This window comes from Myotis nattereri (genome assembly GCF_964212035.1).
Source record: "Myotis nattereri genome assembly, chromosome: 10".
NCBI lineage: Eukaryota > Metazoa > Chordata > Mammalia > Chiroptera > Vespertilionidae > Myotis > Myotis nattereri.
Window position 1 is genome coordinate 64,904,671 of NC_138085.1, and position 16,042 is coordinate 64,920,712.

Below are 16,042 nucleotides of genomic sequence, written 5' to 3' on the forward strand. Positions count from 1 at the left end.
AGCCACACTCAAGGGGCCAAAGAGCCGCATTTGGCTCGTGAGCCGCAGTTTGCCGACCACGGATCTATACTGTTAGCTGAGCTGTATGCAACTCTGCTCTGGGAGCTCGCTTGAGTCAGCCTTCCTGCCCAGGGTGCAAAGCCCATGGTTGACTCCCGGCCCCTTCACAATGCGGTGACCTCTACGGACAGGACGGGACGGATGGCTGTGCGCCAGGTTTGAACGAGAGCCAGCCCCTGTCCACACCCGGGGTGGGGCAGAGGGAGTGTTAAACCCTCAGCTCTCCAAGGGCGGTAGTCAGAGCTCTAGCAAATAACTCTCCTGACAAATTTACTTGAAGTTAGCCTGAAATTTTCATAGGAATTACACAATGCCTGGCCAAGTGCTAATTTCTGAGCTTCCTGCCAAATTTCCACCGTGCCGGCTCGTGTCTACCAATCTCTCAGCGGTGATGTGTGTCTAGCAGGGAGCACAGGAGCTTTGGGAGTTATTCTGGGCCCTCATAAAACGCTTCTTGGGATTTTTATAGAGTGGTTCAGTAATACACTCCCTTGGAGAGTATCACTGCTTCCAGAAGAGGTACTTAGAGTTTCTTATTGAACCTCCCTCAACACTGTTGAGGAGGGACCTGCCGGAGAAGAAACAGCTCCAGGGTGAATAACATGCCGTAAGATCCAGCGTCAGGAGTTGCCCTTTTCAGTGACCGTCAAGCCTTTTCTGGACTCTAGCCTCATTCCTTTGAGGACAAGACCTGTGCTATGTGCATGGCTGTGTGTTCTCCACACCTGTTTTGCTCAATATTGCTCCCGTAGGGCTAGCATTGTGCCTGGCACACAGGAGGCACGTGATAGGAGCTGGTGATGGAGAATGGGAAAAGAAGAAACCTGGGGAGTGGGCCTGGAGCTGCGGGGGCTCATCTGCAGAAGTGCAGAGCTAAGAGTGAAAACCAGAACACCACGCCCTGGCTTTCCACCTACACTGAGGACCCAGCACGGCTGGCTGCCGCTCCTACGCTCTGAAGCAGGGGTGGGGAACATCCGGCCCGCTAGCCATATAAGGCTCGAGAAATCATTTGGCCTGGCCCTGCCAAGGCAGTAAGGGTAAGATAATTAAATGTTTGACCAAATACAGCAGGCTAATCGTTAAGTTGATAATTTTGTATGGCCCATGAATGATATAAATATAAATATTCAAATGGCCCTTGGCAGAAAAAAGGTTTCCCACCCCTGTTCTACAGCTTGATGGCCAGGCCTGAGATCCTGATGGCACCTGGGGGCTAGTGGATACTGGAAAGCAATTTCATTCATCTGATCAAGCGGAAACAGAAAAGCTGGCCCTCCAAACCAAGAACGCTGGCTGCTGTTGCTCCTCTGGGTGGAACTTGGGGGAAGTTACTTTTCCTCTTGGTGCACCATCTTCCCCCTCTAGCTAGCCTTCCAGCTTTCTTTAGAACAGCGGTTCTCAACCTGTGGGTCGCGACCCCTTTGGCGGTCGAACGACCCTTTCACAGGGGTCACCTAAGACCATCCTGCATATCAGATATTTACATTATGATTCATAACAGTAGCAAAATTACAGTTATGAAGTAGCAATGAAAATAATTCTATGGTTGGGGGTCACCACAACATGAGGAACTGTATTAAAGGGTCATGGCACTAGGAAGGTTGAGAACCACTGCATTAAAGGGAGGTGAAGGTCTGATCTGATCTTTGTGCTACACATGAGCTCCATCCCTGTATGTAAAGGGCCAGAAGGTTGAGAAACACTGCTTTAGAACATCTATTGGTGATTAACAACAACAAAACAAATTTAAAAACCACCCTGGCCTGGCAGGTGTGAGCCAGGAGGTCACAGATTGGATTCACAGTCAGGGTACATGCCCAGGTTATGGGCTCGAACCCCAGTAGGGAGTGTGCAGGAGGCAGCTGATCAATGATTCTCTCATCATTGACATTTCTATAACTCCCTCCCTCTCCTTCCTCCCTGAAATCAACAAAAAATATATTAAAGTAAAAAATAAAAACCACCCTGAAGATTACAAAAAGGAAAGCAAACTATTGCTATTCTCAAAAACGATGACACTCATGTATAATAACACAGCAGGACAACCATGAACTATCATTATCTTGAGGGAGGTAAAAGGCCCGAAAACCCCTGTGTAGACTTAGGGGATATGACCAACTCACACGGATTGACGGCCAGGCCTGAATTACACAGAATTTCAGGGACTCGTGAATCCCTTGAGGTTCTTTTTTTTTTTTTTTTTTAAACATATATTTTATTGAATTTTTTACAGAGAGGAAGGGAAAGGATAGAGAGTTAGAAGCATCAATGAGAGAGAAACATCGATCAGCTGCCTCCTGCACACCCCCCACTGGGGATGTGCCTGCAATCCCAAGATACATGCCCTTGACCGGGATCGAACCCAGGACCCTTCAGTCCGCAGGCCGACGCTCTCTCCCCTGAGCCAAACCGGTCAGGGATCCCTTGAAGTTCTTTGATCATCTTCCCAGACGTACAGGTATGAACCCTGGTTGAGAAGATCTAGGTTAGAGGTTCCATGTGGTCTTTGAATCAGTGTCAGAAATTGATGGGACCTCAGAGTTCAACTCGTGTAACCGCCATCTAATGAGACTTTACAGGTGAGGTTATGAGGCTGACCATGGGCGTCGGTGGTGGGTAGCAGAACCGAGACTCGCAGGCACCCAGGTTTAACGAATCTGTTATCACACAGTATTGCTTTGACGTATTACGTTGAAAACAAATGTAAAGAAGGAGAAGAGTAGAGACAGACTGACTGTGGGGGAAAGGAAGGAGCAGACTATACAGTCTGGCTATTGCTTGGTTTCATTTTGTGTTTAGTGAAGATTGATTTTCTAGCTTCAAGCCAAAGAGACCAAGCCTGAGGCCCCAACGTTGGCTCCGTAAGGAAATCCTGATAGACATTCTGAGGTAGACTTGTGGAGGGGAAGACAGGGGAGCTCTGGCACAAGATGAGCTCTAAACATCTGTCACTACAAAACCCCGAGCAACAAAGAATCTCCTGTGCCCAGGAAGTGGGGGAAAGATTTCTAAGGAGAAAATATGAGCTTTGAAGAAAGAGCAGGGGTTTAGCCCTGGCTGGGTAGCTCGGTTAGTTGGAGCATTGTCCTGTACACCGAAAGGTTGCAGGTTTGATTCCGGGTTGGGGAGGGTACAGTAGGCAACTAATGGATGTTTCTCTCTTACATTTCTCTCTCTCTCTCCCCCTGTCTAAAATCAATAAAATTATATTCTCAGGATTTTTTTTAAAAAAAAAGAAAGAGTAGGGGGTTTATGCATCAAAGAAGGGGATACTGGGTGGTCCCTATAGATGGGAGGGCAGTTCTAAATCAGGGTGGGGTGTGAGTGAGGCAGGGTGGGAGATGGGTCTGGAGGCAGCTGGTATTTGACTTGGGAGCCATCTAAGGTGTTTTTTTTGTTGTTTTTTTTTAAGCTGAAGAGTATCAAAGCGAAATCTGCATTTTAGATGGATAACTTTAGTAACTGGATGGAAGATAGCTTGAAAGAGAACCCCTCTCCCCCGCCCAATTATAGAGCTATAGTCCAGATTCATCTGTTCATTCACTGATCCCAATTTATGAAGCTCATAATATAAGCCAAGCACTGACCTGGACAAGAAGAGCCTAAACCAGGACAATGATTGTGAAGATGGAGCCATAGAATCAATAATACATATTGAGGAAGCAGATTTGAGAAATACTTAGGAGTTAAAAATCAGCAGGACCCGACGACTAACAATATCGGGTGGGTGGGGAAGAGGTGGGATTGAAAAGGAAAGAGGTAGCATATTGATGGAAGGTTGGAAGAAATATGTCCAATATTTTAGAATTATATGACGTCTAAAGAAATTTTCTGTTAGAAGCTCCAGAAAGATGAAAACATGACACAGATCAAAACAAACTTCATCTGTGCCATCTTTGAGCCAGGAGTCTACTTTTGGAATTTGTTATTTCTCCAGAGCAGACACTCACACCTGCCCTAGGGAAGTAATTATAAAACTGACTGAATTGTACGCTGAACCCAGAGAGGTTGAGATAAAATACACAGAGCTTGCTGGGTGTCTCCCCACAGCCTACGGTAAGCCTTTCCTACCAGAATTCTAATTTTGTCATAACGGGGTTGCTTTCATGTAATTTTAAAACGAGCTTTCAAAAACAGAGCAGCAAGAATAGCAAGTGGACACAGATGGGCTGGGGGAAAGAGTGGGTTCGGTTAATTTTTATAAAAATAAAAGGTATCTTTTCTCAAGAAAAAGAATAAGATGGGCTTTTGCTAATGTTATTTTAAGAGGCAAAGGACCTAGTCAAAGCATTCATTTTTTTCTTCCTCGATTCCTTGTCTGCAAATAAAAAGCAGCAAAATTAAAAGAGAAAAAAAAGCCACGTGCTGTAACTGCCGTGAGGACACACGCTTAGCTCCACGCTGTGCTGTCTGCATCAGAAATGCCTTGCTGGGCAGGCTGCCCAGATCACCTCTGAGTCTCACCGTTGTGTAAGGCGAAAGGGTGAAATGTGATATTTGCCGCCCGGGGATGAATCTGTCCCTGGAGAAACAGAGTTTGCATTTTCTCACCTGCTCACAGTTAGCCAGCTTAGTATGAACAGGGCACCGGGGACCAGTTTCCCCTTGTTGCCACAGGCAGGGCACTGGGCTCTGGTCCCAAAGCTAAACTGCTGGCATGGCAGCCCAGGGATCTGGGCCTGGAGCACGCTCTCTCTCTGGACACCTTTACATACCTGTCCTTCCTGGTACGTGGCTTCCAGGAGTTCCAGCTCTGGGAAACTACAGGGACAGCCCTGACAATAACCACAGACACACACACACACACACACACACACACACACTGAAGATGCCCAATAACAGAGTGCGTGCCCATCCTAAGCAGGAGCAAATGCTTTATGGCCTGCAATTGGCTTTTAAGTAAGGAAAACAATTGCTTGGAAGAAGCAAAGCTAAACTAACTGCCGACATGCAAACCCAGCCTGACAGCTCAGCTGCAAACCTTGCTTCTGGTTTGCGGTGAAATGAGCCCTCAGCCTCGCAGACAGAGGCCTTCTGTCCACACCCGCAGCACAGCCGAGAGGCACCTGAGGGCAAGGACCTTGTGCTCAAAACACCACTGTCGACTCCAGGTACCTAAAATTCCATCCAGAGCAGTAGCTTCGGAAGCCAGCTGATGGATTCTATGCTGCTACTCCAACCATTCCCCCCCCCCCCCCCGAAGAAAAACAAAGATGCTGAGTCTTGCAGCCTAACAAAACACAGGGGATGTTGTTCACCTATATTAGGAAGCCTCCAGGGCTGAAGAGTGGCAGAAATTTCTGATGGGGAAAATAGGGGTGACTTTAAATTACTTTAACGTACCCCCACACTGACGTAGGCATTTCCACGGGCTTGAGGAAGGGGCAGCCTCTTAATAATGAGCAGAGCACAGAAAGGGGACAACAGAGGAAGCCATATAATACAGGCTGTTGTCTCCCATATTTTATATTCCCTCCAAAACTGCCTACAGGAAAAAGGCAGGAGCAGAGCAGGTGCCCAAGGCCGCCGGAGGTCTGTGGGCTCTGCCTGGGGTGATGGTCCCGATGGGGCTATACATTTAAGATGAGGGGATTTCATCCTATGTGCTTGCTTTGGCTTCTTTCTCTGTACGCCTTTCCTTTCTCTGTGATAACATCCGGTCAATAAGCGGATGAACTCTGGCCGGTTTGGCTCAGTGGATAAAGCGTCAGCCTTCAGACTGAAGGGTCCTGGGTTCAATTCCGGTCAAGGGCACATACCTTGGTTGCAGGCTCCTTCCCAGCCAGGGCCCTGGTCGAAGCTCGTGCAGGAGGCAACCAATCGATGTGCTTCTCTCACACGGATATTTCTCTCTGTCTTTCCCTCTGTCTAAAAATCAGTGGAAAAATATCCTCGGGTGAGGATTAAAACAACAAAACAAAACAAAACAAAAACAAAAACGGATGACAAACAAAACGGAGGCCTGGACTTCACCCCTCTCCCAGACACGCACTAGGGAAGGCCCCTATTTAGAGAGTGCCTGGACCACAGGTTAGCTACTGTAAAATAAGGGGTGCTCTTCTCTCCCCACAGTGGGTTTTCCCATCACCTGAAACATCATTTACCAAGTGTCTGTACCCAAGGAGAAAAACACCCCCAGAGTTTAGATCTGCATCAGCATTTCCCTCAAGATCTACTCAGGCGACAGCGTTTATGAAGGGCAAAGAGAAAGGAGTTGAAAACATGCCACAGGAGTATAAATTAATAGCTGCAGGAGGCAGGGGCCTGGGACTATTGAACATCTTTGTATCACACGCTTAGAAGCCAGCCTAGGAGGCTTGGCGGAAAGTCCATCGGAGGCTGACCCAATGAGCCCAAGAAACTGCAATTGGTCAGATTACACAGGTGGGACAAGCCCACACAGGATTCGGGGAGTGATCTGACAAAAGCCGGCCTCAGGCTTAGAATGTGGCCCCGAGTGTCCTTCAAACCTGACACAGTGCGCCTGCAGGAGGCGCTCTTTCGGACGTGCTCAGCGCTCTCTGCTCCTGTGACACTGGGTGCAGTTAAGAGTCCTGGGTTTCTTTTTGGTACCATGATGATGATGAGAGACTTTTCTCTCTAGGAGCTCCAACTAAAAATAAGGAGGATTTTTATGGCCTTAGGACGACAGATTTCAAAAACAAACACACACACACACAAACAAGGATTTGGGGTAGAAAGCAGAGGATGGGGATGGTGAGCCAAGTAACTGATGGAGTGAAACTCGTTCATATGCAGGGAGAGCGACGTTCATCGCCAACCTCTGCCACTCAGTGACTTTCATGAGAGAGTTCTGATGGGTCTGAAGGGTGGAGGAAATGGCAGTAAAATGTTCTATGAGGAGCCTCATAGAATCACAGAATGTAAGAGCTACAAGTGATCTTACAAATTACTCATTTTCAGTCATGAGTTTATGATAAAATTTTCACTGGTCCACAGAAAACTGAGATATATTTGGATAATCTATCACATTTCTTTAAAAACCAAGGTGAATTCAATTAAAGGATTGTTCTTTAGTCTGAGATTAAAATTTCCCCAGTTTTGTCATATTAAAATAGTCTTTTTTTTTTTTTAATGAAAAGACAGTGATTATAAATGGCAGTTTGGATTTTAAGAAATAAATGTAGTCTTTCTCTGTTCCTCATTATTATCACAATTAGTTTTTCTTTAAATGTATTGAAATATAACATACATACATCCCAATTAGTTTTTAATATTCCTATATATATGATAGTTTTCTAACTTGGGCAAAATGAAAAGTTGGGCACCCCCAGATGAGTCTCCCAAATTGTTGTTTAAATAAAATTTACTGGCCCATAAAATTGGATTGAGTTCAACATCCCTCCTATTTGCAGAAAAGAAAACGAGAGTGTAGAGAGCTTAACTGTTAAAGCAGAATCCAAGCACAGAAAGTCCCCTCGCTAGTAAACAGCAAAGCCCAGACCAGAACCAGGGCTCTTGTCTCCCAGAGTCCGGAGTTCCTACATCCTACTCGACTTCACAGGTGTGCAGTGCTGGTGGAGTCTAGAATTTGATCCTAAAACCACTTACAGTGCAAAACTGAGGTGAAGCCCTGGCTGGGTAGCTCAGTGGGTTAGAGCATCGTTCTGATATGTCAAGGTTTTTTTGGGTTTGGTCCATGGTCAGGGCACATAAAAGAAGCAACCAATGAATGCATAAATAAGTGGAACAACAAATCAATGTTTCTCTCTCTCAAATCAATAAATTAAATAAAATAAAACTAAGATGAACACGATTTTATGCCGTCTGTGAGACAGCATGGGAAGCTCTGCTGTGCTTTGCCACAGTGATCTCTTACAGTCATGACAAATAATCTTTACGCAGCATGAATTACACATTTTTGTGTGATTTTGTCTAATCAAAACTCAACAGGACAGCATAAGATTTTGTAAATATACACAAAGATGCACCTAGTTCATCACCTCTACTTAGAAGCTGCTTAGTTCATTTTCTTATCAGTCACAGAACAGCCGCCACCACTTGCAGTTCACAACGTATAGTTCACCACGGATAGTTCAAATGCGTCAATTCTGCATCAAGGACAAGATGGGCCAGCTTACTCAGGCCGGTCTATTGAGCTATGTCAATATCAAAAGATGACACATGTCACCAAGACAAATATAAAAAGGCCTTTAAAACCAACCCTGGAGCCAGGAAAACATTCAACACTGTGATGCCAAAAATTTGGATCCATTTATCCTGATTTCTCATTCTTATTCTAATTAGTTTCATAGTCACTGTATTTATGGGTGTTTCTAGTTCCTGCTGTTAACTGAAGTTGCTGTTTAGTATGCAGGCTCACATTCTTACCTTTTCCCTCCTACGCATGTTGATCTGGCACCATAAACACAACCCCATTGTTTTAAAGAGGCCAGAGCAGAACAAAAGGTCTCACCTAAAGTAAGGCCGGTGGCCAGTAAACTTAAAGTAATGTCTTGCTTAATGCCCTGGACTTTCTTTTCTTTTTTTTTTTTTAATAATTTTAGTTGTGAAAATAGTATATCTTTGTGTATCCTTCACCCACCTTTCTCTAATGTTAATGTCTTACCTGACTGTGGTACAAGATCACAACTACGAAGTTTAACCTGGGAACAGTGCTGTTAACTGAACAACAGACCTCACTAGAATTTCACCCGAGTTCCCGGATGCCCCCTTTCAGCCTCAGGATCCAACCTGGAACCCCACGTTGCATTTTGTTGTCACATCTCCTTGGCATCTCCTCTGTGACCATTCTTCAGTCTTCCTTTGACTTTCATGATCTTGATCCTACTGCACAGTACTGCTCAATTATTTTGTAGTAGGGTTCATGGGATGTCTTCCCCTGGCTGGATTGAGGTTATGCATTTTGGACAGAATACTACACACCCCTGACTGGTTTGGCTCAGTGGATAGAGCGTCGGCCTGGGGACTCAAGGGTCCCGGGTCCGATTCCGGTCAAGGGCATGTACCTTGGTTGCGATCACATCCCCAGTGGGGGGTGTGCAGGAGGCAGCTGTTTCTCTCTCATCGATATTTCTAACTTTCTATCCCTCTCCCTTCCTCTCTGTAAAAATTCAATAAAATATATTTAAAAAAAAAAAAGAATACCACACAAATGATGTGCTTTTCCAGTGCAGCGTACGAGGCGGAATGTAGTGTCTAAATGTCTCATTGCTGGTGATGTAAACCTTGTGTACACACACATCCATGAAGTTTGATTTTGGCAGCACCTCGCTTCCACTTTCGATACTCGGCACTCCCCCCTCCGCCCCACCGCCCAGCTGTGTCCCAGAGGTGACTTGTCTGCATTTGTCCTGCTCAGGCTACAACTCGTTCTACTCTTCCCTCTTCTATCAAAGACCACGGGTTCTATCAGTGCCCTGCATTTGTGAGGTAATGTTCAGGTAAATTTATCTCTGCTAAGACGCTAACAAGCAACAGATTTACATTTTATTTATTTATTTTTTCAGATTCACATTTTAGTAAAGAACTGCTGGAACCTAAGGCTCGGCTAGACAGTGGTCGGCAAGCTGTGGCTCGCGAGCCACATGCGGCTCTTTGGCCCCTTGAGTGCGGCTCTTCCACAAAATACCGACTTCTGCGCATGGGCCAGGAAGTTTCAATCGCACTGTACGTGTGCGCCCGCACGTGGTATTTTGTGGAAGAGTCACACACTCAAGGGGCCAACGAACCGCATGTGGCTCACGAGCCGCAGTTTGCCGACCACTGGGCTAGAATGACCAGAAGACCCCGTGTGTTTGGGACTGACCCCGTGTGTGCCTGTTGCCCTGGCTTAATCAGTAATAGCATCCCCTTTCCCTCTCAAAAGGGTCCTGATTTCTCTGTTTAATAATATGGCCACCCAACCTTAACCAAAATAAATGACTAATCATAGGCATTTTGGTAGGCCAACAGGGAAAATAAATTTAGGTAAAAGACGTTTCGATGTTTCTCGAATTGCACCCCAGCTCTATGTTCCTATAAAAAGTTAAAGTTCACCAACCTGTAGGAATCAGGGTTTCGTCCACAGGCAAAAAGGCATCGGCTTCTATAGTGACTTCATGGTCGTATATATTCGGGGAACCCTGGGAAGGAAGGGGTAGGGAGGAGGATTTAAAGCTTAGTCCTATTTCATATATTTGCTTTATAACTTCTCTTGCGGAAATGTTTTCAGGCATTGACAAAAACGTTAGACATCCCACGTGACCTCTGAGACGGCTGATACGTTCCTTGAAGTGTGGGTAGACAGGGCCTCAAAATAGCAGCTGATACATTTGGGAGAAGCTTTCAAGCGTGACCCCAGCATGCATGTTCTTTACTAAATGAAAGTATAAAGGTGCAAAGTCAGGGCGACACCAGTAGTCTGAACGCTTTTTGGGTTTCGACTTTTATTAGCAGAGGGGTTTTTCCCACCTTCCTCACACGCTGGGAAGAACAAGAGCAAGGGTCGGTGACCCGTAGCACACAGGGCTGGACGGCCACGGCCTCGCCTCCAGGCTCGCCAGAGGTGGGGCACGTCACCCTTTCTCTGGCCCAATTCCCTGCCACATGACAGAAGCCCGGGAGTCAGAACTGGGGTCCCTGCTTTAGAGCGTTTGTCCATCTCCATGAAGAGGCACCTGCTCTCCTGAGGGAGTCAAAGGCTGGTCAGTGGGCAGAGGCCTGTGGTCTAGTTCCAGCTCCCACTGAGTGGCCCCCGGGGAGTCACATAACCTCCTGGAATCTCATTTCCTTTTGTGTAAAACTGGGCTAACGGTGCCCCCACCTTTTCCAGGGCTCTTCTGAAGGACAGCTTAGTAAAGATGTGTTGCGTTGCTTGCAAATTGGAAGATGCACATGGACGTTTCTAATTTAAGGGATTATTTTGATTATTAATAGGAGTTTATTTTAAAGCTCCACAGCAGAAGATATGAAAAGGGAAACCTCAAAAATAAGCTAAACCAGTGGTCCTCAACAGGGGCCGATTTTGCCCCACCGGGGAAGAATTTGACAATGTCCAGAGACATTTTTGATGGTCAAGACCGGGGGTGGTAATGCTAATGGCATCTGGTGGGAAGAGACCAGGGATTCTGCTAAACGCTCTGCAATGCACAGGACTGCCCTGACCCCTGCAACAGGAATTACCTCGCCGAAACGTCCATAGTGCCAAGACTGAGAAACGCTGAGCTAGGTGACACTGACGGTTCTGCCGGGTTCGAGAATCAGCAGAGAGAGAGGCAGAGCGCTGTGGTGAATGGAAAACAGATTCTGTGGTCAGAAAGCCTCAGGCCCACAGAATCAAATGGAAAAGCCTGGCCCCAGCGTGCAAGATTGTCGAGACCTTGAGACTCTATGTCTAAACATGGCAGAGACTGTTTGAATTGCTCTACTAAGAAGGTCTGTTTCTGAGGAACATCTCCTGTGTCCTCCTGGCAGGCACATGCTGGCAGGGGCAGGGATCGGTGGCAGGTCAGACTGGGGCAGAGGTTTCTCCTCTGCTTACACGATCTCAGCCACTTGTTTGGCCCCAGTTCTGACCTGAGAAGGCAGGTCCAACATGGGAGGGGCCTAGGGCAGCTGTAGACCAGAGGGGTCATCGCCTGTGTGGCTCTCCCTACTGCCACCCGCTCACGGCTCAGGGGTACAGCCAGCCCCAAGCAGGCCTCTGGGACTGAGGGGTGTCCCTTTCTGATGAGGGAAGAGAATGTGAAATAATTTTAGTAGTGAAACTGGCTCTACCTGTTCAACGCTCAGTTCAAGTTTGAGTAGTATTCCATTACGTGAATATATTACAACTTGTTTACCTTTTCTCCTGTTGACGGACTTTTGCGTTGTTCCAGTTTTTTACTATTATGAATAAAGGTTCTTAGGAATGTCCTGTTTCTGTTTGTGTTTTAACACTAAGGCAGAAAGAAAATGATTCACTATGAAAATCACACACCCAACGAACTGATGAGTCTGAGATGTTAGCAAGAAGCCAGGGAGAAGGAAAAAACCTTTATTAGGCACCATTAGGTCCTACTGGCTACTGGGTCACCGCTGTGGAGCTTTAAAATAAACATTCCTTCATTGAAGTGAAGCATGCTTCACTTTATGACTCCTCTGACCGGGAATAATGCAATGATCCACTCTGGTGGAATATTTCTGTTGGATTCATTTCCTCCCCGGCGGATGAAAATTTGGCAAGGAATGCTGATTCACAAACAGAACTTGAGGTCCATCTCTGAGCTCAGTGTTTGTTTTGGTGAACTTGGCTTGGCTGTGACTAGCCTGTAACATTAACCATTTACAGAGTTCATTGTGGCCTGCGAGGGCTTTAAAGACTTCTTTTGTGCATTGCCACTACCACTGCCTTAATTCAGCTCTTATTGCCTCTAGCAGGAATAACAGACACCATTGGTTACTACCAACCAAGCCACAGCAACTGCCTTACCAGCACCCTCCCGCTCCCCTGGGAGAACCCTGACCTGTTGCTTTACCCTGTGCTAGGTTATAGATTCAGGGGAAGGACCCCTACCCCGGCCCCAGAGGGCTAATCCTGACTACAAAATGTAGGAAAAGTCTGGAGGGGAGCTTCTGGGAAAAGTTTTGCTTGTTCTTAAAAATGGAACATGAGAGATATGAAAAAAAAAAAAAAAAAAAAAAGGAATAGGTCCTTTTTTGTCTCTAGATGTGACAATATGAAGAGGTGGTTTCTAGAGCTGTGGCAACCACCCAGTGACCGTGACAGGACAGCCTGAAGGCAAAGGCCACAGCACTGCAGAAGCAGAATGGAAAGACGGCAGAACCTGGGTCCTTGGTGACCACCTCCCCAGCCATGCGGAACCACAGTCACTGCTCGTCACCTCACGTTCCCCCAGGCCTGCTTTCACTGCTCTTTAGGTAAAGTTTAAGCAAGAAACATGTTCTCCCAGTTTTGTGTTAGGCAAACGAACAGCGAGAAAGAAAAAAACACAAACAACCTACAACCCACATAGCTTTTCTATTCTCTGAAAAACACAGTTCTCCCTTCCTCCCAGGCCCCCAACACTCAAACTGAGAAGCGATGAGTCAAAGCCTGGCCCCAAGTAGAACAAAAGCACTATTAAGTTAAACAAACAAACAAAAGGAGAAAATATATAAGATGAGCTGACTACCTTAAATACCAAGTTTGGATCTATTTCCCTGGGGAGGGTTTAGGAGGCCTGATAACGTGTCAGTGGGGAGGGCAAGAGATATTCTGAAAACGCAGAGGTCCCTGACCCCAGGCCTAGTTAGACTGACTGTCTACTCTTACCTGACAACCCCTGCCCACCCTCCACCCTGGAGCTAGTGGCTGTGGAGTCCAGCTGCACTTACTAAGACAGTTACAGAAGGGAGTTGACACTGACCACCCTTCTAGGTGGGGCCTGTGGTCTGGGAAACTATTCAGCCTATGTTAAGAGATTCAGAAATACCTGTCACTTCAGGGATGGGAAGGGTGTAAAATTCTGGTCAGGAGGGTTCTCTGCCAGGTAAATAGGAAGAGCCGCAGTGAATCTTACATTCCCATTAAGTCTCCTCCATCGGAACACATTGGCAGATGTGATACTTCACACATCATTTCTCTTTCTAGTCCTGAATCTATTCCTTTAGGCCACCCCTGCTTATAAAATTGGATGTCTAAGTATATAGAAATGTTGAAAACAGTAAAAAAAATCACCATGATCTGCTACCTACATTAAACCATAACTATTTTGTTCTATTTTTGTCAAGTTTCTTTCTGAACTTATTTTGAAAAGTAGGGCCTTTATGTTTATTATTGCAGAGCCTTTTATGGCTGGGCGTGTTTGTTTTGTTTTTGTACTTTGGTGTGTCTTTAAGATCTCAAGAAAGATGGTGGGAGTTCCTGAAGATAAGGAGAGAGCAAGTGAAGGAACATCTTTCTTATTTTTAAAGGGAGGACTTTGGAAAGTATATCAGAACCAATTAACTCATGCTACTTGAAAAGATCCTAGGAAAAAAATCAGATCATCAGCAAACTCCTAAGAGAGTGTGAAAATGCAAGCTATTACTAGCTGGCTGTGAACATCATCTCATAATCATGCCAAAGTGAGTGATTCAAGTACAGTAGACGCTGATGAGTTCTTCAGATGAACAGGAAGTAATAGATATAATCTGCAGAATTTAGCTAAGCTTTTTGTATTCTGTCTTATGCAATCGCCTCCTCAACAAGCTAAAATATTAGCATTAGGAGGGAATGAGGTAGTTTAGAAATTACTTAATGGGGGTTGTAATGTCTTTACCCCACACTCAGGGTGGGCCACACAGTAGGAGCACACAAATATTCTCAGCATATCTAAAGGGCTTGGGCAGAGCACATTTCCAAAGGTCCAAGGGTAGAAAGCACCTTTCTTGGAAGTAATTTTTTAGGGGGAGGGGGTGTAGGAGTGAAGTAGGTGACGCAAATGTAAGTACATGTTTTTAGTTGAGAGGGAATTCTTAAAATAACTAGTTAGTTACCTGAGCATATGGGAAACTTAGTTCTCTTGGCAGCAGAACGTACTCATCCTATCTTTCCCTATAACTTTCATTTATTGAGCACCTACTATGAGCCAGATGCTTTGCTGGGCAATGTCATCATCATGGGGGTGACCCCATCACCAGGGTAATTTCATGCTGGGTTGGTCTCTCCAGTCACTCCCCCAGCTCATTCCACAAAGCACATCGCAGGAGAGAAGAGGCAAGGTCACCCACCTGGCCTGCCAGGTTGAAATAAGAATGGTTGGTCAGGTTGACGGGTGTGGTCTGACTGGCCTGCGCTCGGTAGTTGATCACGAGCTCCCCACCATCCAGCGTGTATGTTACCCAGACTTTTAACTCCCCAGGGTAACCTTCCTCGCCGTCCGGACTGACCCGGGAGAACTGGACGCCATTTGACAGCACCTGAGGGGTCCAGAGGACCTAGAAAAAAAAGTGTTTTCAAAGCTGTTTAGTCACTCCAATCCCAAGCTCAACGCCACATTTCAATATCAAAGACAACTGATTCCAGGAAGGGAGACGATGATACAACCCATAAGGTTGAAAATAATAGCCTCGATGTTAATTATTCTAAAATCCCATTTTAAACAGAATTGGAGAGAAAAGAAATTTTCTCTTTACCTACTCACACTTCCCATACTCTTTTCCCCTGAATTTATACATATGTGTCTACAATATTTTCTTCCCCTACTTTGAGACTTTTTTTGTTGGAATCTTAGCAGTACATTCTGAGTGTCATATAGCAATATCTGCTATCTGCTAATAGTATTAAGAATAACCTTGCCCAGCCGGCATGGCTCAGTGGTTGAACATCCATCTGTGAACCAGGAGGTCACAGGTTCGAATCCCAGTCAGGGCACATGCCCAGTTGCAGGCTCAGTCCTCAGTGAGGGGAGAACAGGGGGCACTTTGGCAGACATGAGACTGTCATTGTTGAGTGCTCACCAGCTGCTGACCTGGTGCTTTTACGTAAATCATTTCACAAGGTAAGGATTTAGTAGGACCAAAAAAATTATCATCTTTGCAGGTCAAAATAGTTGAACAGTGGCAATTTCACATGGTTCCAATTAATATTATTACTCCCATTTTACAGATGAGTAAATTGAGTTCAGTGGAGGTAACTGGCTCACTTCTACCTCCCACATTCCAGGGGAGTGGAGTAGAAACCTTTAATACGTCATGACCACTGTTTAAAGGGTGTGTGTGTGTGTGTGTGTGTCAAGTCATACACATAATTAGTGACAGCGCTAGGATTCAAATTCAGGTCTACATTATAACACATCTTGGTTTCAGTGGATGTTTTGTTCAAATCTCCATGAGTATATGATTTTTTAAAAAGGAAATAAAGAATTCAAATAAAAAAAAAAATCTCTATGAGTTGAGGCCAAACACTGTCATTCCAAATAGACTTGAAAGATAACAAGTCCTTTGGCCTGAGGAATGGCCATGAGCCCAGGCTGTGCCCCCTCCCCCTCTCCCC

At 45.7% G+C, this 16,042-nt stretch overlaps 1 protein-coding gene across 1 annotated transcript in view; it reads right to left on the reverse strand.

The window, feature by feature from the left end:
- Window positions 1-16,042, reverse strand: part of GALM (galactose mutarotase) — a 47,313-nt gene that overhangs the window by 19,652 nt on the left and 11,619 nt on the right. Inside the window, exons 3-4 of the mRNA XM_081101204.1 lie at window positions 14,779-14,985; window positions 10,088-10,169 (exon numbers count right to left, since the gene is read on the reverse strand). Of these exons, the coding sequence (XP_080957330.1) occupies window positions 10,088-10,169; window positions 14,779-14,985 (289 nt within the window). The remainder of the gene's footprint in view (window positions 1-10,087; window positions 10,170-14,778; window positions 14,986-16,042) is intronic.